We start from the raw sequence: 26,377 nt of genomic DNA on the forward strand, positions 1-26,377 counted from the left end.
CCTATAGTAGTATTTCACAGGAGATAATTGTCATTGTGCTATAAACTAATTCAAAATTGGACTAATATTCCTTATGATTAACAAGTTTTATATTTTTACCAGGGGTATTTAGCCCTGCCTGGTAATCAGAAAAATGCAAATTAACATAAAATAAGATATATTTTGTAAAGTCATGCTGATATTTAAGAAGTAATTACTAGTGTTGGCAAATGTGAGGAAAAAGGCATTCTCATACACTGTTGGTATAGGAAATTAGTAAATTATTTCTGAAGGGTAACTTAGTGCTGTGTATCAAAATTTCAAATAGCCTGACATCCCTTTAACTCAACAACTCCACTTCTGGGACTAGATTTCACAGGAAAACATAACTTGTGTAAACATACACACACTTATTAAGGGCATTAATTATATATTACACATAATGAACAATAGGTTAATGAATATATAAAATATATGTAATAAGAAGGTGAATTGAAAGTATTAAGAAATAATTATAAAAAGTGTGGGGAAACAGATGTTAGACTCTTTAGCCTAGTTTTGGATGAAAGTCATCTGCAGATATAGTTTGTGTGAGAGACATCTGAAGGTGTCATCTCACTCTGTAAATCATTTGGAGAAACACCTGCAATATTTCATAAAGATGAAAATTTATTTCTAGTGAACTTATACGCTTGTCAATAAATAGTAACTTTAAAAATTTAGTTGATTGTAAATGACCTTTTCTAATTAGGGAGTAATTATGACTGTGTGATTTAAAAAGGTAATTTTGAACCTGTAACTTTACTGAATTATCTCTGGTATCCTTTTTTATAATATATATTAGAGTGACTAGTAACAAAAACTTTAGCAGAATATTCTTTCCTTACTACTTTTCAAGTATATGCATTCTTTTGAAGATGTTGAAGTGAGAAATTAAATATCTGAGAACTGCAAAGGAAAAATAATCCAGAACATAGAAATTTTATTAGGATAATAAACAACATCTGCAGAGGTATATCACAGGATGAACTCTTTATTTTTTAACAAAATGAATTTTAAGATAAATGTCTTTATCTGCAGATGCACCTTAAAACAAGAAAATGAAGAAAAAACAAATGTTAATATGCTGTACAAAAAAAATAGAGAACAATTAGAAAGGAAAGAGAAACAATATAAGAAAGAAGTTGAAGCAAAACAACTTGAACCAACTGTTCAGTCACTAGAGATGAAATCAAAGACTGCAAGAAATACTCCAAATCGGGTAAATCAATCTTTGGTAAAAATTCTATATTTTAAACTTTATCTTATCACTGTTACTTATAATATCCACTTGATTTAATATATATTGTTTAGGTCTAAAACCAGAAATGTTATCTCATTTTTAAAAATGAATGATGACACTTACAGGTACAATTATTAATATTTATTATAAATCTTGGCATCCACATAGGATATTATTTTATTACAAAGAGCTTTTGAAAACAATAATATGCCATAATATATACTTAGTGATAACCTATTGATAAAAATTTTGTTCCAGGTAAAATTTTTCCTTGTACTTTCCCCTATTTCATATTGATTACTGCACCTAATATTATAAAGAGGAAACAGAAATTATTGCAATCACAAATAATCTCATGATATTCTAAGAAGAGCGCTATAAATTTTATCTTATTTACTGTTGGTGTTTTGAAATAAAAGTTTTCTTTCGTATTGATGTATTTACACCACAGAAGTAACTGTGATCTGTTGGAGAACTAGAAGTAGAGTCAGAAGTCCTGGGGAAAATCCTGTAGCTTGCTTATATTTTTAACATTTCTTTTTCAAAATTGTGGTAACTAGATGAGTTCATCAATGAATGTATATAGGAGTGACTAGTATAATGTCTAGTTTATGATTTAGTGAATGTAATTCTTATAACTGACTATAAAAGTGTTAAAAGAGTCAAACTGAAATAGAATGTTATCGGTGAAACAGAACTGTAATAACTCTGGGAAATTTTATCTGTCCAAATACGTGTGAACAAAAGTTCTTACTATAGGGTGGTGTATGGGTTAGATATCAAAGTGTAAATGCAATTTTTTGATATATCTTAATTTAGTCAAATTTGTTAATGCTTTAATTTATGCTTTTGAGTTTGTTGTAATTCAGGGAAAGGCTTTTCCAATTCTGATATTCTTAAAAATTCTCTGGTGTGCGTGTGTGTGTTTACTTTTATAAATTCATTGACTCTAAATACATTTCTGAACTTTCTGGAATTTATGCTCTATAAGGTTCAAAGTTTTGCTTCAACTTTTTCTCCAGGTGGATATCCACTTATGGTGAACTTTTTAGTGTACGGATGTGCAGGTTATTCTTTAACTTCAGAGGTAATCATGATATGTTATTTTATTGAGTACTAGCTAAAACTTTCTTTTGTTTTATTTAGGATTTTCATAATCATGAAGAAACGAAAGGTCTGATGGATGAAAATTGCATTTTGAAGGCAGATATTGCCATACTCAGACAGGAAATATGTACAATGAAAAATGACAACTTGGAAAAAGAAAATAAATATCTTAAGGACATTAAAATTGTTAAAGAAACAAATGCTGCCCTTGAAAAGTATATAAAACTCAATGAGGAAATGATAACAGAAACAGCATTCCGGTATCAACAAGAGCTTAATGATCTCAAGGCTGAGAATACAAGGCTCAATGCCGAACTGTTGAAGGAAAAAGAAAGCAAGAAAAGACTGGAAGCTGACATTGAATCTTATCAGTCTAGACTGGCTGCTGCTATAAGTAAACACAGTGAAAGTGTGAAAACAGAAAGAAACCTAAAACTTGCTTTAGAGAGAACACAAGATGTTTCTGTACAAGTAGAAATGAGTTCTGCTATTTCCAAAGTGAAAGACGAGAATGAGTTTCTTACTGAACAACTTTCTGAAACACACATTAAATTCAATGCCTTAAAAGATAAGTTCCGTAAGACAAGAGATAGTCTCAGAAAAAAGTCATTGGCTTTAGAAACTGTACAAAACGACCTAAGGCAAACACAGCAGCAAACACAGGAAATGAAAGAGATGTATCAAAATGCAGAAGCTAAAGTGAATAATTCCACTGGAAAGTGGAACTGTGTAGAAGAGAGGATATGTCACCTCCAACGTGAAAATGCGTGGCTTGTACAGCAACTAGATGACGTTCATCAGAAAGAGGATCATAAAGAGATAGTAACTAATATCCAAAGAGGCTTTATTGAGAGTGGAAAGAAAGACCTCGTACTAGAAGAGAAAAGTAAGAAGCTAATGAATGAATGTGATCATTTAAAAGAAAGTCTCTTTCAGTATGAGAGAGAGAAAGCAGAAGGAGTAGTAAGTATCAAGGAAGATAAATATTTTCAAACTTCTAGAAAATTTAAACATTTGGTTCTGGATACATGTTGAACTTAGTTGAATATAAAAATCTAGATAAAAAGTGTGTTTACCATACTGTATAATTCCATTTACATGAAGCATCCAGAAAAGATAAATGTATAGGGACAAAAAGTAGATTAATGTTTGCAAGGGGCTGGGGCTGGAAGCTGGTAGTGACTGCTAATGGGCATGAGGAATCTTACAGTGATGGAAATGCTCTAAAGTTGGATTGTAGAGATGGCTGCACAACTCAGTAAATGTACTAAAAATCTTTTAACTTTAAGTTAAAACAGATACATTCTATAGTATGTAAATTATATTTCAACAAAGCTGTTTTAATAAAAAAAGGAAAAATGTGTTTACTATATCGGCTTAGAAACATGCCTCATTTCTAGGAAATAAAAGAGGTGAGAGATGATTTACTTTGAGAAAAGACATTGTGTCACCTATGAAGTTTTATTAGGCACAGAGTCATATTTTAAGGTAGATAGTTCTGTACTGCTGAAATAGTAATTTTAATGTCTTTATGTTGCCACATGTTAAGACCATAATGTAGTTATAAATGGAAATGTTTACACCTGAAGTATTTTCAAATTAAAATTTAATTAAGTGATTTTCTTCGACACTTAATTCTAGATTCCCCAGATGAATTGAAGTGTATTGCTGTGTCTTGTAATACCTTGCTTTAACTAGCTTTTTATGTATTTTAGTTGGTATAGCTTTGTTATTATTCATATTAATTTAACAAATCTGAAAATATGTCAAATTACGTATTTTTATGACCACGTAATGTTTTAAAGGCACCTACTTGTTATAAAATCATAATTTAGGATAAATGTGGTAAAACTTTGCAAAACTATATTTGGTTTAGTCTTCCCACTGGTATTTATAGTTTACTTTGAATATTTATATTAATAATTAGCTCATAATTTTTATTTCAAGGCTTAATGACTGTCATTGGAATATAATTTTGTTCAGTACAAAGATACTTGTAGCTGTCTGTGATTTACGAGTTAGGCATTACATCTCCATTTTCAGACTGAGGGGTGGCAGGCTTCACATACAGTGGGAATGGAGTAATTACAGGAGGGAGTTGTAGGAGCTTTGAAGTCAGAGAGGGAGGTAGAGGCCTTTTTACCTAGGGCCTCAAAGGCCATTGGAATTTTACTTTTATTCTGAGATAGGAATCTGTTGGAAGGATTTGAACAGGTGATTGAATATGTTAGGAACTTTGAGGCTGAGTTGAGCTTCTGAGATGATTGAATGTTGGAGTGAATCTGTTGTGTAAGTAAGAGAATACCAATTTGGCAGGAAGAGAACATATTCTGCATCCCTCACTGAATTCAGTAATAAATAAAAATGTGTACATGTGATTAAAAGAAGGTGAATTGATATGTGTGGTGATAGTTTTCAAAGTAGATATGTTAGAATTAAACATTATTAACATAATTTAATAATAAGGCAATTTATAAAATCAGTAACAAAAATATTTTATCAGGTGGTTGTGAGACAACTTCAACAAGAAGTGGCTGACAGCGTAAAAAAATTAACAACGTTAGAGTCTCCACTGGAAGGTATATCACGTTGTCACATTAATTTGGATGAGACACAGGCCTCAAAGAAGAAATTATTTCAAGTGGAAAGTCAAGTATGTATGGAATTTAACATGTCAACAGTTATTCTGTAGCTAGTTGAATTATATAACATGTTTTAGGATACTAATTTTGGCAGAAGCTTGATTTTTTATTTTCATTATAATGAATGATTTCCATTTTACTATCTTTATAATGTACTTATTTTTTTATATTGTGACTTTCATTCTACCATTTTGAAAAACCATTGCATACCTTTTCTCTTACAATATGTACCCTTGGAAAAGTTGAGAATTATACATCATTCCTCATAGAAAATTGACTTTTTTCCTGTTAAACAGTATTTTTAAGTAATTTTTGTATTGCTCTGATGAAGCAGGCCAGATTAAATCAGAGGAGAATGTTTCATGGAATGTTCCAGAAAATTGTCTTATTTCTTCACTTTTGTGAATGGACACAGAATCTGTGTCTATTTGTTTCACAGATTCTAGGTTAACTTGTACAGAAAGGCCATTATACTATTCTTTGAAATGTGCATGTTTTAGGTTAATTTACAAACTATTTGAAAAGTTAGGCATTTTCTTTATCTATCTTTTATTTAAAATATACTGTAAAACTGTAGAAATATTTAGATTTGATATAGCATGTACATCAAAAATTAAGAGTTGAGAAAATTATCTTGATCCTGCCTTTGGATTTTAAAAAATTCACTGAGATGTCATTCACATATCAGACAGTTCAACCATTTAAAATGTACAACTCAGTATCTATTAGTATGTTCACAGCATTTTCATCACCCTGAAAAGTGACCCCACATCTCCTAGGCATGACTGCAGCCTTCCTCCATGTCCCTCCACCTACCCCTGTTGTAGGCAACCACCGTCTACTTTTGTCTCCATATGTTTGCCTGTTCTGCATGTTTCATATACATAGAGTTATACAATATGTAGTCCTTTGTGACTGGCTTTTTCACTTAGCATAATGTTTTTAGAATTCATGCATGTTTTAGCACACATTCATAGTTTATTTCTTCTTATAGTTAAATGATATTCTATTCCATGGCTATACTGGTTTTCCATTCATTCATCAGTTGATGGACCTTTAGGTTAGTTTCCACTTTTTAGCTATTATGAAAAATGCTGCTGTGAACATTCACTTACAGGTTATTATGTGGACACGGGTTTTTATTTCCCTGCCATTGGACTTTATCCTCAGAGTTAACTGGGCAGATTTCAGCACTTGTCTTGCTCATGCTATCCTTTCTGCCTTCTCAGTTTCTGTTCATCTAGCCTCATTCATTCAGACCTGGCAGACAATTTTTTTGTTTTCATGAAGCTTTCTCTGACTGTTCTCTCATTGACCTTATGTGTTAGCAATCGTTGTCTAGTCTGTGCTGAAAAACTTAGTCCTTAATTTTACATGGCTTTTTTTTTATGGAAGATAATTTTCTCTCATTATAAATTTGCTTAATGGGGGAATAATATATAATATGTATGCCACCTATCCTTGCATACATTGAAAATATTTTAGCTTAGAGGTTTGTAGCATACAATTCAATCCTTTATACCATACCAAGTATTTCTTCTTTGAGACCTTGACACAGTAAGGTTATATTCTAAATGTATTTTTAGCAATTAAATATCAAATCTAACGCAATTAGTCTAACACAGGAGACGCGTTCAATCGCGTGTTTATGTTTTTCTCTCTATGAAAAAGAATCTAAATTGGCCTTTTTTCACTATGTAGCCATTACTGTGTTTCTGGACTGCTCCCAGTCTGTCAGCTGAACAGTTCTGGGTGCAGCTTGTCTGATGAACGATAGCACAGCCCCTCAGTCTCAGTGCTCAGCAGAGTGCTTGTGAAGGCAGCACCACAGCAACAGTTGCTCAGAGTGAACGGATTCAGGAGCCTTGACTTAGCAATAGAGTCCAGGGTTTTCAGCTCAGTGTCTTTAGCCTGTCTCTGCTGGTCATGTCAGTTACATACTATTCCATCCAGGAGGTGCTATTTACATTGTAGTACATACATAGTCATTGCCTAATGAGTCATACAGAGAGAAAAGTAAGTTATAAATTATGTCCCCCATTTGCTGCCACTCTCAGTGGTAAGAATGATTCAGTGCAGCTATAGGAGAATACTTCCATTGGCATGCCACCTGCGTAAAACACACAATTTTGTTAAGATACACAATAAAATTATTATGCTAATAGCAAATATTTTATGTAGCTCACTATGTTCCATGTAGTCTTCTAAGTGCTTCATGTTAGTCCCCAGTTAAACACCTGGTTTTGGAAGGCTGAGGCAGGAGGATTGCTTGAGCCCAGGAGTTTGAGACCAGCCAGAGCAATATAGTGAGACCCTGTCTCTAAAAAAAAAAAAAAAAAAAAAAATTTTTAAACACTTAGCTGAGGCATGGTGGTGCATGCCTGTAGTCCCAGCTACATTGGGAGGCTGCGGTAGGAGGGTCGTTTGAGCTTGGAATATTGAGGCTGCAGTGAGCAGTGATCAAGCCACTGCACTCCAGCCTAGGTAGCAGAGGGAGACTCTGTCTCATAAATAAAACATGTTGTATAGATTCCCATAGAAGTGAGTTAGATATCAGACATAGAATTATTAGCCACTTTGATGTCTACCTTGGGAGTAAAACATATAATAAGGGGCAGCTTTAAACCATCTTAATCAATGCCTCTAACTTCTCGAGAAGGTTCTTATTTCATGAATTTCTAAGCAAGGGACTACCTGGATTAAGACATTGGGTAGACACCATTTTGAGATGAAGAATCTTGAATGGGAAGAAGGGAGATCTCTACTTACTGAAGCCTCCCAATGACATAGTTAAGTGTCCCCCAAAAGGAACTTTAGAACAAGATGTTCATCATGCCATATCTCTATGGAAAAGGAAATTATTTAAAAGAAAACAAAGGCAAACAATTGATAATCTGATTCTCATGGGAAAGTTTTCATTATCAAAGAAAAAGAGGGCTGGGTTCCATGGCTCACATCTGTAATCCCAACACTTTGGGAGGCTGAGGGGGGTGGATTACCTGAGGTCAGGAGTTCAAAAACAGTCTGGCCAACATGGTGAAACCCTGTCTCTACTGAAAATACAAAAATTAGCCAGGCGTGGTGGTGTGCACCTGTAGTCCCAGCTACTTGGGAGGCAGAGGCAGGAGAATCACTTGAACCCAGGAGGTAGAAGTTGCAGTAAGCTGAGATGGCACCACTGCACTCCAGCCTGGATGACACAGTGTGACTCCATCTCAAAAAAAGAAAAGAAAGGGACAAAGTATACTGGTCCAAAAAAGAAGAAAGAATGAAAAAAAGGACAAAGTATACTGGTTAGTATCGTAGCAGTGAGATAGTCCCCCTTTGAGATTAGAAAATAACAGTATACTCAAAAGTAACATCAATAAGAACCAACATAAAATAGACAAGATTCACTATCTACAAAAGTAATCTGCACCAAGTAGCAATGTATGAGCATGTGGTGGAGAATATTGTCTATGATATGTGTTCTAGAAGGAAGAGACCTCAAGAAAAAGGTCAGAGCTGGAAATGTAGATTAGGGAATCTAGGTAAAAGTTTAGGAGATTTTAGGAGTCCTGAGAGAATTTAAAAAGTGAAATAGCCGCCGGGTGTGGTGGCCACACCCGTAATCCCAGCACTTTGGGAGGCCAAGGCAGGCAGATCATGAGGTCAGGAGTTCAAGACCAATCTGACCAACATAGTGAAACCCCGTCTCTACTAAAAATACAGAAAATTAGCTGGGCGTGGTAGCATATGCCTGTAATCCTAGCTACTTGGGAGGCTGAGGCAGGAGAATCGCTTGAATCCAGGAGGTGGAGGTTCCGGTGAGCCGAGATCATGCCACTGCACTCCAACCTGGGTGACAGTGGGAGACTCCATCTCAAAACAAAAAACAAAAACAAAACAAAAAACCAGAAAAGGATAGGGCTGAAGAACAGAGGTTGCTAAATTTAGAAATGAAGTGGGGTCAGAGGAATAGAAAGAGATAGGGCTGAAGAACAGAGGTTGCTAAATTTAGAAATGAAGTGGGGTCAGAGGAATAGAAAGAGATAGGGCTGAAGAACAGAGGTCGCTGCATTTAGAAAGGAGGCGGGGTCAGAGGAATAGAAAGGGATAGGGCTGAAGAACAGAGGTCACTGCATTTAGAAAGGAAGTGGGGTCAGAGGAGCAGAGGGAGCATTTGGTCACTGCTCTGCTGAGTAAAGTAGGATAAAGTCCTTCATGACCCTTGGACTTTTTTATTGGAATTATTAAAAATCAGATTTCAGTATAAAAAACACAATAATTGATGAAAAAATATTTCTGAATGAGACCATGTGTCATAGAGTCCAATGGAAGGGGAGAAACAGGATAATAGAAAAGCCACAAAAAGTAGACAAAAGTTGTTTTTGTTTATTATAGAAAAAATAAACTTTATTTAAAGAGAAATGGTTAAGAGAAAGGGAAAAACTGAAACCTATGGGTGAATACTTAGAATGACAGTATTTAGCTCAGCCTGAAGACAGATGAGGATGAAAAATGTAATGGGAACTAGATAAGAGTTTTCTAAAATTTGTCTTAGTAAGATATAATTTAAGAAAACTTGGAATATCTTAAACTATTAAAAACAATATTTCTAGAGCATCTTTAAAAACTAAAATGTAAATATAACTACTCTTTTTTTTTTTAACTAACCCTTAGTATTTTGTGTGTAAAAACCCTCATTTGTAACAAACATTGTTGGCAGTTTAAATTTCACAAAAGATAATGATGAAAATTTGAATCATTTTTAGCAGTTTTAAGAAAAGTGACTATTATTGAAATCTGACCTTATTGGCATCAGGTTTATAAAATGCACTTTATACACCTGCCTAAATACATATTACTCATCCACTTATGAGAAATAATATTTTTGAGATAAAAGAGGGTCTACAGATTTTACAAAAATAATTTTAAACACTTTTTTTAAGCCTAAAAAAGAAAATGAAGAATTAAGAAAACTTTTTGAGTTAATATCATCACTGAAGTATAATGTGAATCGAATAAGAAAGAAAAATGATGAATTAGAAGAAGAGGCAACTGGGTATGGTTTTCATATTGTAGAACATGTTAACCATTTATTAATTGATTTAATGCTAATTTTACTTGACTAAAACAGATACAAATTCATTTTATGTTTGCATTTTCATAATTAAATGAATTCTATTTTAAAATGTATTTCAGAAACTCACAGCACAACTTTTTAGACATGTGTGTCATGGGGGCGGGAGTCAGCTGAGCTGCTGGGGCAAGGTGAAATTTTTTTTGAATGCCAAAATATTCTTTTTTTTTCTTTTTTTTTGAGAAAAAGTCTGGCTTTGTTTCCCAGGCTGGAGTACAATGGCGTGGTCTTGGCTCACTGCAACCTATGCCTCCAAGCAATTTTCCTGCCTCAGCCTCCTGAGTAGCTGGCATTACAGGCATGTGCCACCACACCTGGCTAATTTTTGTATTTTTAGTAGAGATGGGGTTTTGCCAAGTTGGTCAGGCTGGTCTCGAATTCCTGACCTCGTGATCTGCCCGCCTCGGCCTCCCAAAGTGACATGAGCCACCATGCCCGGCCACTTATTCTTTAATGATTTTGAAAACAATGACCACGCCTTGGACATATAATGTCCAGTGCACTCTTCATTATCTAGTTTGAATTTTTATTTCTGAAGATATTTCTTGCTGTCTGTGGTCATTTTTTCTTCCTTTTGTAGTATCGTCTGCTGCATTCAAATTGTTTAAAGAAGACCTGTTTGTGTCATACTTTAACATCAAATTTATCTTCATATGTAGCTTATATTTTGTTTCTGCTTCTTTTTCTTTTAGATATAAAACATATGGAAATTTACTCATTGTACATGAGTACCTCTGTTGTATACATGAAGTATACATGTTATTAAACTTGTTTTACATAAATAAATTTCATATATATAAAAATATATGTATAACTTAAAGAAAAAGTAAAATGAACATTCATGTTTCGATCACAGATTTTTTTTAAAAGAATGGAATCTGTCTTTGAAGCCCTGAACACAGCTACTTTTCTATTTATTTACTGAGCACTTAATTTGGTTTTCTGATTCGAATCAACATTTTTCTGTCATTGCCTTTCTCTACATGGTTTTGTATCTCTTTCATTTTGTTGACATTATGTCAGCAAAGATGTCTAGATCTCTTCTTCAAAGTCTTTAAATCGTCATACATCTCTCTGCCCCTTTCCTTTTTTCTAAAACTGCCTGTATCCTTTTTCTCCTCAACTCAGATATTAAAGATGTTTTCTTCTCTTTTTCTACATTGAATGATCTCCTTGATGCTTTTTGTGTGTACTTTTTTTTCTTCTGATAGACTGTGGTCAATGGGTATCAAAATGTACTTTTGTGTCTTTTTAAACGTATGTGTTTTACTTTTTTATCTTGGTTACTCATCTCTGGGTTATGGCTTATATTTAGTAATAGGTTATTTTACTTAGCATACCAACATGGATATGAGTAGTTTGTTTACAAAAAGTGTATGGTTAGGCCAGGTGTGGTGGCTCACACCTGTAATCCCAGCACTTTGGGAGGCCAATGTGGGTGGATCATTTGAGGTCAAGAGTTCAAGACCAGTCTGACCAGTGAAACCCCGTCTCTACTAAAAATACAAAATGAGCCAGGCGTGGTGGTACACACCTGTAATCCCAGCCACTTGGGAGGCTGAGACAGGTGAATCACTTGAGTCCAGGAGGCAGAGGTTGCAGTGAGCTGAGATCACACCATTGCACTTTGGCCTGGGCAAGAAGAGTGAAATTCCATCTCAAAACAAAACAAAAAACAAAACAAAAACACTATATGGCTATAATATCACTTTACCTGCTATATATGCCATAAAATTGTTCTTCATATTATTTATCTAAGATTATAATTTCATATAGAATGCTTTCAAACTATGTTCAGTTGAAACTGAAAGGAACATAGTTTATAGATTTGTTTCTTTGATATGCCGTAACAGATGTTTAAACAATTATTAAATATTTACTCAAAAGTACTTGACTTACTAATTCTGTACATTTCTGCAGATATAAGAAACTCCTGGAAATGACAATAAATATGTTAAATGTATTTGGAAATGAAGACTTTGATTGCCATGGAGACTTAAAAACAGATCAACTGAAAATGGATATTCTGATTAAGAAGCTAAAACAGAAGGTAATTTAAAAAAATTATTTTATCTTAAGGTCTAGATTACATGTGTGAGACGTGCAGGTTTGTTATATAGGTAAACGTGTGTCACGTTGGTTTGCTGCACCTATCAATCCATCACCTAGATATTAAGCCCTGCAGGCATTAGCTATTGATCTTGATGCTCTCCCTCCTGACCCTAACAGGCCCCAGTGTTTGTTGTTCCCCTCCCCGAGTCCATGTGTTCTCATCATTCAGCTCCCACTTATAAGTGAGAAGATGCAGTGTTTGGTTTTCTTCCTGCATTAGTTTGCTGAAGATATCAGCTTTGAGCTCATCCATATCCCTGCAAAAAGCATGATCTCATTCATTTTTATGGCTCCATAGTATTCCATGGTGTATATGTACCACATTTTCTTTATCCTGTCTATCACTGATGGACATCTGGGTTGATTCCATGGCTTTACTGTTGTGAATAGTGCTGCAATGAACATACAAATGCATGTATCTTTATAATAGAATAATTTATATTCCAACATATGGTAATTTTAAATCAGTTTTGGTATTAAAAATCATGTAATTTTGGAAAATATTGATAATGGAAAACCCAAATTCTGCCAAAATATGTTGAGAAAATAGAGGGCAAATATATCTTTTCAGACTTTCAATGCCTCAGACTCTTAGTTAATCTTCCCCAGATCTGGGAAGACCTAGAAGGGGAGAGATTGGGCTACGTTAATGAGGGCCATTTCAATCTCTTGGCCCTGCAGCAGCCATTTCAAAATATGACAAAAAAATATATTTGGGGGTAAAATATTTTGATTTCCTTCAGCTTCTTCTCTCTGTGATGCTGCACCAGAATCAGGTTAGAAAGGAAGCCACATTATAAGAGTTAATAAAACCCATCTGATTAGATTTGATAGTTTGAAGGGTGTGATTCCCAGACCCTTTAGATAGAAATTGGAGCTAAAGAAAACAAGGTCTTATTCCTCAATATAAATCTGTCAGTGCTTTAAGCAGTGAAAGATTTTTCATTTAATTTTACAGACTTGAAACTAATGAAAAGGATAGCTTTTAAAATATAAATCTCTTTTTCTATGAAAAGGACATGCTGTTGATTCTCTTAGGCCTTGAACCCTGGCCAGTGATCTGAAACCAAGCAGTACCTGTCTCCAGATCACTAGTACCAAAATCACTAGTACCAAATTAATTTGGGGTGGGGGGTAACAGGTTCATTGAGAAATAATGAACACACCATGCAATTCACTCATTTAAAATATACAATATACTAACTTTAGTATTTTCAGAGAGTTATGCAGTCATCATTACAATCAATTGTAGAACATTTTCATCACCCTAAAAACAAACCCCACATCATTTAGCTATCTTCACTAGTTTTCCCTTCCTCCCTCAGCCCTAGGTAACCACCCACCTTCTTTGTATAGATTTGCCTATAAGCCTCTGAAATGAAAAGCAAGTGGTCTACTGTGACTGGCTTATTTCACTTAGCATAATTTTCCATGCTGCATCTGTGCTGTAGCAGGTATTGATGCAGGGTTTTTGCTCCTTAGTTCAGCTCAATCTGGGTTCTTCTCTTATGACCAGGAAAAATTAATCACACAGACACATTGAAGGGTGAGGAGGACAGAATTTATTAAGTGAAAGGAAAGCTCTCAGCAAAGAGGGGGGGGTCCTGCAAACAGGTTTCCACCTCACAATTGAATACCAGGAGCACAGGAGCTGAAGCGGCCAGGTTCCTCCTCTGCATAAGGCGTGAATTCCTGGTGACTCCACCCCATCCCCCCAGTGCTTGTGGGCCTCGGGTCTGCTGCTGGCATGTCCAGGTAAGACAAGTCCAGGTTCCCTTATCTGCACATAACATCTGGTGTAAACACTTGTGGGGCTGGTTGGGGATTCTCTGGGGACCCTTCCATATCTGCCTAGGCATTTTGCTGTCTCGTCCTAATACAGTATCAGTACTCAGTTTCTTCTTATTGCTGAGTGATATTCCATTGTATGGATACAACAAACATTTTATGTATCCATTCACCAGGTGATGGACCTTTGGGTTCTTTCCCACCCAAAGGTGATGGACGTTTTGGTTTTTTCCACTTTTTGACTCTTATTAATAATGCTGCTGTAAACATTTATGTATGAGTTTTTGTGCTTGCGTATGTTTTTGATTTTCTGGAGTATACTCATGACTGGAATTTCTGGGTCGTATGGTAACTTCATGCTTAACCTTTTGAGGAGCTGCCAGTTTGTTTTCCAAAGTGGCTGCATCACTTTACATTCCCAGCAGCATTGGATAAGGGTTTTAATTTCTTTACATTTTTCCTAACACTTATTTTCTCTTTTTTATTGAAAAAATGTTTCATCCTGTGGTGTGAAGTGATAACACATGTGGTTTTGATTTACTTTTTCCTAATGACTAATTACATTAAGCATCTATTAATGTGCTTATTACCCATCTTTATATCTTCTTTGCAAATATATCTATTCAAAATCTTTGCCCATTTTTTAAATTGGGTTATCTTGTTATTTATGAATTGCAAAGGTTCTTTATATATCCTACATATGTAAGTCCCTTATCAGATACATGCTTTTCAAATACTTTCTTCTACTCAGTGTCTTACCTTCTCACTTCTTGATACTGTCTTCTCAGGCACAGCAGTTTTCAATTTTGAAGTCCATTGAATCCATTTTTCCTTTGGAGTTATAGCTAAGAAAATACTGCCAAATGCAGTCACAAAGATTTATGCCAGGGTTTTCTTCTGAGGGTTTTATAGGTTTAGCTGTTACAGTTCACTGTTTTATTTTGAGGTAATTTTTAAATAAGATATTTGGTCCAACTTTATTTATTTTTTGCATGTGGATATCCAGTTGTCCCAGCACCATTTGTTGAAAAGACTATTCTTTTCCCATTCTGTTCTTTTGTTAACCTTGTATAAAATCAATTGACTGTAAATGTGCAGGTTTATTTGTAGATTATCAATTCTTAGTTTGTTTATATCTATTCTTATGCCAAGGCCAAATTGAATTTAATGAGAAGTTTTTTTCAATCATGTTGCATATTACCAGTTGTCTTATATCATAATAAAAATTAAATTTAGTGGAATATCTTTAACTTCACCTTTTGTGTCACAAAGGAGTCTCTGGCCAGCTTATACCTTACTTACTCTAAGACATGATGGCAAGTCAGGCTTACAAGACACACTTTCTTTTTTTCTCTATTCAAACCTTCAGTCTCTATTCCATCGCCTCCCTCTATAGTAATATTTTCAGTAAGTTTTGGTCACAGGATCTGCTGACGTAGTCTAATATTTAGTGTATTATGTTTTGCTAACTCATTATAATTCATAGAATCTTCCATAGATATTTACCATCCAGGAAGGAGAAGTCTGAGCTGCCAGCTTTCCTCAGTGGAAATCAAGTGAAGTCATCATCTTGTAGTTCGCAGATCCTCTTTCCACCTGGTAGCTGGTTCTCTTGGGTAGCACTGCATCTAATCCTTTACTTGATGCAGATCTTGCATTCTCAGAAACCGCAGTTCCCTGTATTGACCTCCTTTTACTGAAACAGAGATGCACAGCTCTGCTTTCTAGCTCAGTAGAGGATTCTTGGAATATAAAGTTTAACTCATTCCAAGAAAAAGTCTTAGGAGTGCAGCACTTCAAAATCAGGTAATGTTCAGGCAATTTGTCAGAGACAAATAGTAGATTAGTATTTTGACTTTTGAAATTTCAGAGCCAAGTTGTGTGCTGTAGAGAAGCATTGTGGCATAACAGAGATGGGACGGTCTTAACTTCTCCATACAAACAAGCTTGAAGTAAGGTAAAGGAGAAATTGCATTTGATGTCTTAACACTCAAAGCATACTGTGAAGACTAAAAATCATTCCATAATGTTCTCCTTATTTCCTCATGGAGAAAAGGAAAAGGAAAATTGAATACTAGATTGATTAATAAATACTCAAAGTTTATTCTTTTAGAATTTCCATTAACTGAAATCAGGTAAATGTCTGATTTTGGTTATCTAACCAAGTATTTCTAGTTGTTTTTCAAGTCATACATCTTCTTGCTTTGCAGTCTTATTTCCTAACTTAAGGGGAAATTGTAAGGAGACACCCTTGCCTTGATATCAGAGTTCATAATTGAAGGGGGTTTTAGGAAATGTTCCTCCTCAGCAGCTTATGTCTCTCTCCTGGTTATCTACTGCTTCTCAATAATGTTTGCCATCAATAAATTAATCTCAGCATTTTTTAGATCCTACTTTAAAGGAGACTCTTTTCTCTGCGTAAGTTATGTTTCCTGTTGTCTCTTTTTAAAACTTATTTTTCTAACAATTATCCAGGGTTTTGTGGCTTAAAAGAAAAACATTTATTGTGTTCATGAACCTGTGGTTTGAAAAAAGCTTAGCCAGGACAGGTCATCTCTGCTCCCCTCAGCTTCCCTAGGAACAGCTGATCAGCTGGGGAAATGGAATCATCTGAAGCTTTGCTCACCCATATGTTTGATGGTTGATGCTGGCCATTGGCTGGAACCTTGGTTGGAGCAGGCAGCGTGAACATTGACACTGACACTCCCAGGCTGTCTCTGTGGCCTGATCTCTCTCACAATCTGGGGCCTGAGTTCAAAGGGAAAGCAGTCTGAGATAGGGAAGCCACGTGATATCCCTTTTACTGCATTCTATTCATTAGAAGGAAGTCTGTAAGGATTGCCCATATTCTGTTTTTTTAATGGGATAAATATAGCTTCTCTTTTGTTTTAATTGACATGTGTATACATAACTTTGGCCAATAGAGTTGATATTTTGATACATGTATATAGTGTGTAATGATCAAGCTAACTAGCACATTTACTACTTCAACCATTTTTCATTTTTTGAATTGTGAACATTCAAAATCATCTGGCTTTTTAAAAATATACAATAAATCATAGTTAACCATATTCACCCTACAATGCCACAGAACACCAGAACTCATTCCTCTTATCTAACTGTAATTCTGTATCCCTTAACCATCCTCCCCTCCCCTACCTCTGTGAGCTTTTTTGTTGTTGTTAAGAGACAGGGCCTTGCTAGTCTAGTCTGGGCTCTGGGCAACTGTAGTCACCCAGACTAGAGACAGTGGCTTGATCATAGCTCACTGCAGCCTCAAACTCTTGGGCTCATGTGATCCTCCCACCTCAGCCTCCTGAGCAGCTAGGATTATGGGCATGCACCATTGCATCTGTCTGATTTTTGACTTTGTAGAGCTATCTACCTATGTTGTCCAGGGTGCTCTGGAACTTTGTCCTCAAGTGATTCTCCTGCCTTGGTCTTTCAAAGTGCTAGGAAATTACAGGCAATAACCGTGTTGCCCAGCCGTCAGTTTTTCTTTAGCTCCCACACATGAGTGAGACTGTGCAGTGTTTATCTTTCTGTGTCTGCGCTTAACATAACATCCCTCAGACTGATCCACATGGCCACAAATAACGGGATTGAATTCCTTTATATGGTGAATAGTATTCCATTGTGTTTGTGTGCCACAGTTTTTTGTCCATTCATTTGGTGATGGACATGCAGGTTGATTCCATACATCAGCTATTGTGAATAGTGCTACAATAAACATACAGGTACAAGTATCTTTTTGATCTATTGTTTTCTTTTCTATTGCCTGAATACCCAATAGTGGGTTTGCGGGATCCCTTGGCAGTCCCATTATTAGTTTTTTGAGAAACCCTCATGTTGTTTTCTATAGTGGCTGCACTAATTTACCTTCCCACCAACAGCATGTAAGAGTTTACTCTTCTCTGGAACCTCACCAGCATTTGTTATTTTTTTGTCTTTTCAATGATAGCAATTTATTCAGATTGAAGCAAGATTGTATCACATTGAAGATTTGATTTGTATTTCCCTGAGGATTAGTGATACTGAGCATTTTAAAATTTATTTATTGGCTATTTGTATTTATTTTTTCTAAAGAAAAAGTATAGTTAGATATTTTGCCCAATTTTGAACTCAGATTTTTTTTTACTGTCAAGTTTTTTGAGTTTCTTGTATATTTTGGATATTAGTCCCTTATTAGATGAATAGTTGACAATATTTTCTCCCATTCCACCGGTTTTCTCTTCACTCAGTTTGCTGGGCAGAAACTATCTTAATGTAATACCATTTGTCTATCACTTGGTTTTTGCCTATGCTTCTGATGTCTTACCCATAAAAATCTTTGTACAGCCTAATGTCCTCAAGCATTTTTCCTATATTTACTTAGAGTTAGTTTCATAATTTTGGGCCTTACATTTCAGTCTTCAATCAATTCTGAGTTTATTTCATTATGTGCTGTTACATAGGAAGCTAGTATCATTCTTCTCCATATGGATATTTAGTCTTCTCAGTGCCATTCATTTGAAGAGACTGTCCTTTCCCCAGTGTATGTTCTTGGCACCTTTGTCCAAAATCAGTTGGCCGTAAATATGCGGATTTATTTCCGGGTGTGTATTCTATGGCCTTTACCCCAAGAATCATTACTTCTTAAAATGCAATTCAAATTAGCATGAAACATTTGCAGTTTAAGGAAGGGCTTATGGCATCAGAATCCTTATTTACAGGATTCATTATTTTGTGTTTTTTTGAGATATGGTCTTTGTCTGTCATCCAGGCAAAGTGCAGTGATGTGGTCATAATTCATTGCAGCCCTGAACTCTGGGTACAAGCCATCCTTTTGCCTCAGTCTCCCAACTAGCTGGGTCTACAGGCATGAGCCACCATGCCCAGCTAATTAAAAAAAAATTTTTGTAGACATGGGGGTCTCACTATGTCGCTCTGGCTGATGTCAAATTCCTGGCCTCAAGTGATCTTTCTGGCACAGGCTTTTAAATTGCTACAATTACAGGCATGAGCCACCATACCTAGTATAGAGTGTTATATTATTTTCAAAGTCTTATTCTGAGAGCCATTTATTGACTTTGGCCTAAATAACTCAATATGATATCTCTGCAACTTTTTTTGACATATTATGAGGAATGATAATGAGGGAAGGTGGTTAGACACTTTTTACTAAGAGATAACTTAAGTGCCATCTAAGGAGGAACAAAAATGAATTATCAGAAAAATAAAAGTAAGATGAAGTGCAAAAGTTCTGTGGCAAAGATGATGATAGTAAATAATATATTTCTGTGACTCATGGTAACTTTAACTTTGTTCTTAAAATTCTGAGTAATTTAAGGGTTCACATTTGAAGAATCCACTGCATTACAGATAACATTTTATTGCAAGTAAATGCATTTCAAAATTTGCTATTGGTTTTGTATTAGATTATTCTCAGCCTACTTCATTATCAAGCTATATTATTTTATTCATGCAGTTTGATGATCTTACAGCAGAGAAGGAAGCTTTATCTTCAAAATGTGTCAATTTGGCTAAAGACAATCAAGTTCTTCAACAGGAGTTTTTATCTATGAAAAAAGTACAACAGGAATGTGAAAAACTTGAGGAGGATAAAAAGATGTTGAAAGAAGAAATATTAAATCTTAAGACACATATGGAAAACAATATGGTAGAACTTAGTAAACTACAAGAATATAAATCGGAGCTAGATGAAAAGGCAATGCAGGCAGTAGAAAAATTAGTAGAAATCCACTTACAGGTTAGTTTTTTAAATCAGGTAAGTTTATCTGTAATGTGCTTTCATTTATTTCACCACAAATTATATTTTGGATATGTATATATTATGTTTCCTCTGCCTTTCTTGCAGCAATTTGCTTTGTAGAGTTCTAGAAAAAAAAATGACATCTGTTTTTTCTTTTAAATATTTACGTTTCCATTATTATTATAACAAAATCAATCTTTCAGAGTAACGACTCACTGTGGAGTCATTTGATGATTAAGATCAGTTGGCATAAGAAAAAATTGTGATTTAGAAATTATGTGACACTTTTGAATTGGTCATAAGCTACGTTCATTAATCACTTTTTAAAATTATGAATGGATTCTATTACTTTTTATATGACCAGATTACATTAATACTAACATAATTATGATTTTGAATTTTTATAAATCAGACAATTCTGAATTCAGTTATTAGTTTTGATATTGCTGATAAATATTTTAAGCTTCAGCCTCTTTTACTAACATATTCAAAATCGCTCTTTGAATCACTGACTCAAAATGAAAGGCAACAAACATACAATAATTAGGTTATAATTGTTTTAAAAGTGTATTCTTTTCCTTTGTTTTAGGAACGAGCACAATATGAAAAACAATTAGAGCAGTTAAACAAGGATAATATGGCTTCACTAAATAAGAAGGAACTCACACTTAAAGATGTGGAATGTAAATTCTCAGAAATGAAAACTGCTTATGAAGAGGTTACAACCGAATTAGAAGAATATAAGGAAGCCTTTGCAGCAGCATTGAAAGATAACAATTCCATGTCAAAAAAATTAATGAAGTAAGTCAAAACGTACACTCATAGAAAATGAATTCAGCTCATTAATTTGTTTTGAAAGCATAATTTTTAGTGAGATGGCTTCAGGAGATTAGTAGGAAGTGAATGCTAATCTAATAATGTAATTTCAGAAAATAATGTTAGTAAATAATCTTACCTTTAAAATGTTAGTCAAGGATAGTTTCTGTCCCATTTCTTTCTCTCTCTCTCCCTTTTTTTTTTTTTTTTTGCTTTTGTATGGCTTTTTTCCCCTGAAAAGTCTCATGTAGTTAACCTGATCTGTTAGTTTTTGTCACTAAGTATTTTTGAAGCTTTATAATTAATAAAGTGATCTTGTTATAAAATTGCTTGTCAGAATTTCCCTAAATAGAAATATTAATGAGTTTAATTTATTTTTTGGTAGATCACAACCTAAACCCAAAGTGTCAAGTGGTACTGCTACTCTGGGCACAATCTTTTTTGATTGTGATCTTTAGTATTACCACTAGAGGGTGCCTCAAGAAAGACTATTTGTGTAACATTTTCAAGATGTTACAGAAAGGCATCCTTGTGAAATAGGGAATAATTATTAAGGAATTTAAAGAAGTGTAATTCAGAAAGTGGTTAAAAGATAACTAGAAATACCATTTGACCCAGCAATCCCATTACTGGGTATATACCCAAAGGATTATAAACCATGCTGCTATAAAGACACATGCACGTGTATGTTTATTGCAGCAGTATTCACAATAGCAAAGACTTGGAACCAACCCAAATATCCAACAATGATAGACTGGATTAAGAAAATGTGGCACATATACACCATGGAATACTATGCAGCCATAACAAATAATGAGTTCATGTCCATTGTAGGGACATGGATGAAGCTGGAAACCATCATTCTCAGCAAACTATCGCAAGGACAAAAAACCAAACACCGCATGTTCTCACTCATACGTGGGAATTGAACAATAAGAACACATGGACACAGGAAGGGGGACATCACACACCGGGGCCTGTCATGGGGTGGGGGGAGGGGGGAGGGATAGCATTTGGAGATACACCTAATGTTAAATGATGAGTTACTGGGTGCAGCACACCAACATGGCACATGTATACATATGTAACAAACCTGCACATTGTGCACATGTACCCTAAAAAAGTATAAAAAAACAAAAAACATAAAACCTTGTTCAGCCTGAAAGGGTGTGTGGAAGGCAGAAGGAAAAACCCCACCTCTAGTGCCTTGGTCACAGTGCTGGGGGCTAATTGCCTTCAGACATGCTTTAGTTCTTTTTGATCATCAACCAACCAATCTAGTTCTCCCCCAGGAGTTGTTGTTCTGAATTATTCCTCAGAGCCAAATGGTTAATTGTTCCTAGATAATGGGTGAAATGCACAAGGGTGAAACCTAAAATTTGTTTGCTAAACACAAGTATTCCTAGATTTTTTTGTTGTAGTTCATTTTAGTTTTCTTAACCTACATTAAGGAGTACAACATGATGTTTTGATACAATTATTTCTAGTGAAGTGGGTCTTATAATCAAGCAAATCAACATATTCTTTTCCCACATTGTTACCCTTTAAATACGAGTATTTCTAATGGAATCTTCAGAATCTCACAAGTTAGAGCCCTTTTAGAAGGCAGCAAGTGTTACCTGTTGAGCCATACATCACTGATAGCCATTTCTCTTCCCTGTCTACTTTGTACTGCTTGTTCAGTATAAATTACCTTAGAAACACAGGTGCTTCTTTAGAATGATGTTAAAATTATAATTGCTTACCACAGGTATGCTCTCACACATCTTCGGTGTGAAAACACTGTTGAGTGGATAATTTGGTTTGCTCTCAGGGCAAGTTTTTAAAAACTGCAAGTCATTAAGAATCATTAGAGGAAAGATGAAATACTAAGCGTTTGTCTTTGCTATCTTTACAGATCGAATAAGAAAATAGCAACGATCAGCATGGAGCTCCTTATGGAGAAAGAGCGGATGAAATATTTTCTCAGCACTCTTCCTACAAGGCGAGACCCAGAGTCACCTTGTGTTGAAAATCTTACTAGTATAGGACTCAACAGAAAATATGTTTTCCAAACACCCATAAGAATTCCTATTTCAAGCCCACAGACTTCAAATAACTTCAAGAACTCCTTGACCGTGGTTAGTTACATGACCGTTTCTCTTTTGGGTTTCATTTCTCTAATATAATTCTTGTTTTTAATTTGGTGAAATACTGAGTTCTGTTGACTTATGCATGTTTAGTAAAGATCATAATTAGCTGTGTTAACACAGAAAGAAAATGGGAACTTTACATTTTTTAATTCCCTGGAGCTCTCATTGTCAAGAGATACCCGTTTACTAACTTTATTCAATAAATGTGACTAAACTGACACATTTAAAATGTCTTTAAAAGCTGCATTTAAGTTAGGTTTTAGAAATTGCATATTATTGCCTGATAACTGATGATATGGTTTGAGATGCTTTGGCTTACTCTCTAATTGATTATAGTTTAGCTGTGGTTCATACTGCCCCCCCCCCCCCGCCTTTTTTTTTAATTGAGACAGTGTTTCACTCTATTGCCCAGGCTGGAGTGTTATGGCACCATCTTGGCTCACTGCAACCTCCACCTCCCGGGTTCAAGCAATTTTCCTGCCTCAGCCTCCCAAGTAGCTGAGGCTACAGGCACCTGCCATTACACCCAGCTAATGTTTGTATTTTTAGTAGAGACAGGGTTTCACCATATTGGCCAGGCTGTTCTCAAACTCCTGACCTTGTGATCTGCCTGCCTCAACCTCCCAAAGTGCTGGGATAACAGGCATGAGCTACCGCATCCAGCCCATATCACTTTTAAAGTTTCTTTGCACCGGCCAGGTGTGGTGGCTCATGTCTGTAATCCCAGCACTTTGGGAGGCCGAGGCAGGTGTGTCACAAGGTCAGGAGTTCAAGACCAGCCTGGCCAAGATGGTGAAAGTACAAAAAGTACAAAAAAAAAAATTAGCCAGGTGTGGTGGAGAGCACCTGTAATCCCAGCTACTAGGGAGGCTGAGGCAGAGAATTGCTTGAACCCAGGAGGCAGAGGTTGCAGTGAGCCGAGATTGTGCCACTGCACTCCAGCCTGAGTGACAGGGTGAGACTTCATCTTGAATATAAAACATTTTTTAAAAAGTTTATTTGCACTGTCTCAACTCTTCCCACCCATAATCACAACTGAATGATTGGCATCCAAACAGTTTTACCACATATAGATGTTTATTATTTAGTAGAATCCAAAATAATTGCATTTTATGAATTAAACAAAACACTAAAATGTTCATTTCCATTTTTATGTTAAAAGCTTTGTGCTTGGCCAGGTGCCGTGGCTCACACTTATAATCCCAACATTTTGGGAGGCCGAGGCAGGTGGATCATCTGAGGTCAGGAGTTTGAGACAAGCCTGGCCAACATGATGAAACCCATCTCTACTAAAAATACAAAAATTAGCACGGCATGTTGGCAGGCATGTGTAATCTCAGATACTCGGGAGGCTGAGGCAGGAGAATCACTTGAACCTGGGAGACAGAGGTTGCAGTGAACCAAGATCATACCACTGCACTATAGCCTAGGTGATGGAGACTCTGTCTCAAAAAAAAAAAAAAAAAGGTTTGTGCTTTTCTTACATAAGAGTACATCCTCTGACTATAAAAATCCTAGAAGAAAACCTAGGAAATACTCTTCTGGACATCATACTTCTCAATTAATTTATGGCTAAGTCCTCAAAAGCAATTGCAAGAATAACAACAATTGACAAGTGTGATCTAATTAAGCTAAAAAGATTCTGCACAGCATGAGAAACTATCACAGGATTAAACAGACAGAGTAAAGAATGGAAGAAAATATTCACAAACTATGGATACAGCAAACGCCTATTATCCAGAATCCATAAGAGACCTAAACAAATCAACAAGCAAAAAATAAATAACACCATTAAAAATGGGCAAGGAACATGAACAGACACTTCTCAAAATAACACATGTAAGTGGCCAACAAACATATTAACAAATGCTTACCATTGTTAATCATCAGAAAGGTGCCAAACAAAACATCAGTGAGATACCATTTCACACCCATCAGAATAACTTTTGTTAAAAAGTAAAAAGAAAACAAAAAAGATGTTGGGGAAGCAGTGGAGAAAAGGGAACACACACCGTTTTTGGCAATGTAAATTAGTTCAGCTACTATGGAGAGCAGTTTGGAAATTAAGAACTAACAATGACCGTTGGATGCAGCAATCCCATTACTATACTAGGGGTATACCTAGAGGACAATAAATCATTGTAATAAAAAGATGCATGCATATGTGTGTTCATTGCAGCACTATTCAAAACAGCAAAGACATGGAGTCAATCCAGGTGCATCCAAGGCAGATTGAAAATCCAAGGTAGATTGGAAAGTTCCATATATACCATGGAATACTATGCAGCCAAGAAAATAACAAAATCATGTCCTTTGCAGCAACACGGATACAGCTGGAATCCACTATCCTAAGCAAACTAACACAGAAACAGAAACCAAATATCTCATGTTTTCACTTACGTGGGAGCTACACATTGGGTGCACATTGTCATAAACATGGGAACAATAGACACTGGGAAATAAGAACAGGGAGGGACAGAGTGGGCCAGGGTTGGAAAACTACTTATTGGGTCCTATGCTTACTACCTGTGTGATGGGTTCCACTGTACTCCAAACCTCGGCCTCCCTCAGTATACTCTTGGAAGAAGCCTACACAGGTACCATCTTAATTTAGAATACAAACTAGAAAAAAAGAAACAAACAAAAAAAAACCAAGAAAAATTTACTATTAAAAAAGTTTACTATGAGTAGAGAATAGAAATTTCTTTTTAAGATAAAATTTATTGATGTAAAAAAATGGATTAAACTTGTATAAAGGGCAGAGTTTTGCTAAGAATTTCAAAGCAATGCATTCATTGCAAAAGATGACTTTAATTATTTATTTATTTATTTTTTTTTTTTTGAGACAAGGTCTCACTCTGTCACCAGGCTGGAGTGCAGTGGTGCAATCTTGGCTCACTGCAACCTCCACCTCCTGGCTTCAAGCAATTCTCCTGCCTTAGCCTCCCGAGTAGCTGGGGCTACAAGTGTGCACCACCATGCCCAGCTAATTTTTGTCTTTTTAATAGAGACAGGGTTTCCCCATGTTGGCCAGGATGGTTTCGATCTCCTGACCTCATGATCTGCCTGCCTTGGCCTCCCCAAGTGCTCGGATTACAGGCGTGAGCCACCACACCTGGCCATTGTTTAACCTTTGTACTAATAACACTACCTTTCTAAAATCATGTATATGCAATAGACCAATATTAACTGTATTTTTGTCCGATTACTCTAAACAGCATTACACAGATGCATCCTCTGTTATCTGAACTTAAAATAAGTAGAAATTTTACTATATTTATGTGATTATTTTTCTATTTAAGCAAACTTCAAGTTATGTCTAGTCGCTAAAAATACTAAAGGCCACGTTTTGTAAGTGATACATTATTTGCATGATAATGTTTCTTGTTTAACTTAAACATTATTATTATTTTTACTTATTTTAGATGGAGCTGGACTATGTAGAACAAATAACTAGAGAAACAAAGAGAAGTATGTTGCCAAAATTTATTAATTACATGTAGGTTTATTTTAGAAATAAAGTGTAAATAACAAATGGCATTCCTTTTCATTGTTTGGTTAGTAGATACTATGTCAAGTATTTTTTATCTTACACACATCTAATGCGAGATGTGAAAACAAAATCTTTCACAGAGAAGACTGTAC

At 35.4% G+C, this 26,377-nt stretch overlaps 1 protein-coding gene across 2 annotated transcripts in view; it reads left to right on the plus strand.

Moving 5' to 3' along the window:
- LOC100969696 (ankyrin repeat domain-containing protein 20B-like) overlaps positions 1-26,377 on the plus strand; it is a 102,232-nt gene that overhangs the window by 39,009 nt on the left and 36,846 nt on the right. Inside the window, exons 14-22 of one of the 2 annotated variants that reach the window (XM_057301273.2) lie at positions 1,060-1,240; positions 2,408-3,331; positions 4,872-5,021; positions 9,942-10,054; positions 12,053-12,182; positions 19,500-19,781; positions 20,374-20,585; positions 22,498-22,720; positions 26,158-26,203. In XM_057301273.2, coding sequence (XP_057157256.1) covers positions 1,060-1,240; positions 2,408-3,331; positions 4,872-5,021; positions 9,942-10,054; positions 12,053-12,182; positions 19,500-19,781; positions 20,374-20,585; positions 22,498-22,720; positions 26,158-26,203 — 2,261 coding nt within the window. Of the gene's footprint in view, positions 1-1,059; positions 1,241-2,407; positions 3,332-4,871; positions 5,022-9,941; positions 10,055-12,052; positions 12,184-19,499; positions 19,782-20,373; positions 20,586-22,497; positions 22,721-26,157; positions 26,204-26,377 lie in introns of those variants that run through there. The other variant, XM_055107691.2, reaches the window with a different exon arrangement.

Source organism: Pan paniscus, chromosome 12 (genome assembly GCF_029289425.2).
Source record: "Pan paniscus chromosome 12, NHGRI_mPanPan1-v2.0_pri, whole genome shotgun sequence".
NCBI lineage: Eukaryota > Metazoa > Chordata > Mammalia > Primates > Hominidae > Pan > Pan paniscus.